This window comes from Sapajus apella, unplaced genomic scaffold (genome assembly GCF_009761245.1).
Source record: "Sapajus apella isolate SASKATOON/1434 unplaced genomic scaffold, GSC_monkey_1.0 scaffold55, whole genome shotgun sequence".
NCBI classification, from domain to species: domain Eukaryota; kingdom Metazoa; phylum Chordata; class Mammalia; order Primates; family Cebidae; genus Sapajus; species Sapajus apella.
In genome coordinates this window covers 15,036,565-15,037,551 of record NW_022436995.1, presented here as the reverse complement: position 1 = coordinate 15,037,551, position 987 = coordinate 15,036,565, and the positions used below count along the sequence as shown (strand labels likewise).

The following is a 987-nucleotide window of genomic DNA, read 5'->3' as shown; positions in this document are numbered from 1 at the left end:
AAAAAAAAAAAAAAAAAAAAAAACTTACACTCCACAAATAGATATAGCTACTATATACCACAAACATTTAAGACGTTTTAAAAAAAGGTGAAGATTTCTGCATAGCAAACCAAAACAAACAAAAAACCGAAGCAAAGTCCGAAGGCTAACAATAGACTGGGAAAAAAATCTGTAGCATTCATCACATAAAGAGCAAAATCCTGCTGATATGTGTGTACACATAGCAAGAGAAAGAAAGTAATTCCGCCTTTTGGAATTCAGACAGTGAGTCATTGTACATTCTCTTTTGATCCTTATGCCAAGATTTCCTTTTTATATTGTAAAACTTTGGGTTTGTTCTCTTAAACCTCAAGCCTATCTTTTAAGTCTTCCTAGAAGCACTGTGTTCTGTGGAACTCAGCATCAGCAGCTTTGCTGGGCACTCGCCCGTCTTCCTTTCCTTCCCCTGAAAGCGCAGACCTAAGTGCGTCTTCACTGGGATCCTAGCTAACAGCTTCTGCCTGCACCTGTCTTTCCACAGAGCCAGTGGCAGCCCCAGCTGCAGCAGCTACGTGACATGGGCATCCAGGACGATGAGCTGAGCCTGCGGGCCCTGCAGGCCACCGGCGGGGACATCCAAGCGGCCCTGGAGCTCATCTTTGCTGGAGGAGCCCCATGAACTCCCTGCTTCCCCCAAACCCCCAGCAAGTTGTAGAGGCTGCTGCCCATGGGAGGCACTCATGAAGGGGCCTCCATCTCTCCCTTCCCCAATATACCTGATGGTCAGCTATCCTGCTTTGTCCAGTGATTGACCTTTCTGGCTTACCTGAGTCGGTGGAGGCAGTGGGACAAGCAAGGTGTGCTGGTTTTGATGTTGTGGCATCAGAGAGCAGGGCTGGCCCCTGGTTCTGGGCCCTGGGTGGAGGATTTTAGGCCCTATGTTATGGGATGCTATGAGATACCATGTTCACTTCTGGGAGAAGTTTCCAGCAGTAGCCCCAGACTCTT

The 987-nt window shown here is 47.8% G+C and overlaps 1 protein-coding gene across 7 annotated transcripts in view; it reads left to right on the top strand.

Moving 5' to 3' along the window:
• The window catches only part of UBL7 (ubiquitin like 7), a 14,436-nt gene extending 13,665 nt beyond the window's left edge, over nucleotides 1-771 (top strand). For all 7 annotated transcript variants that reach the window (XM_032244823.1, XM_032244826.1, XM_032244825.1 and 4 more), the window contains one exon: nucleotides 521-771. In XM_032244823.1, coding sequence (XP_032100714.1) covers nucleotides 521-658 — 138 coding nt within the window. In that variant the 3' untranslated portion in view covers nucleotides 659-771. The remainder of the gene's footprint in view (nucleotides 1-520) is intronic.
• The last annotated feature ends 216 nt before the right edge of the window (nucleotides 772-987 follow it).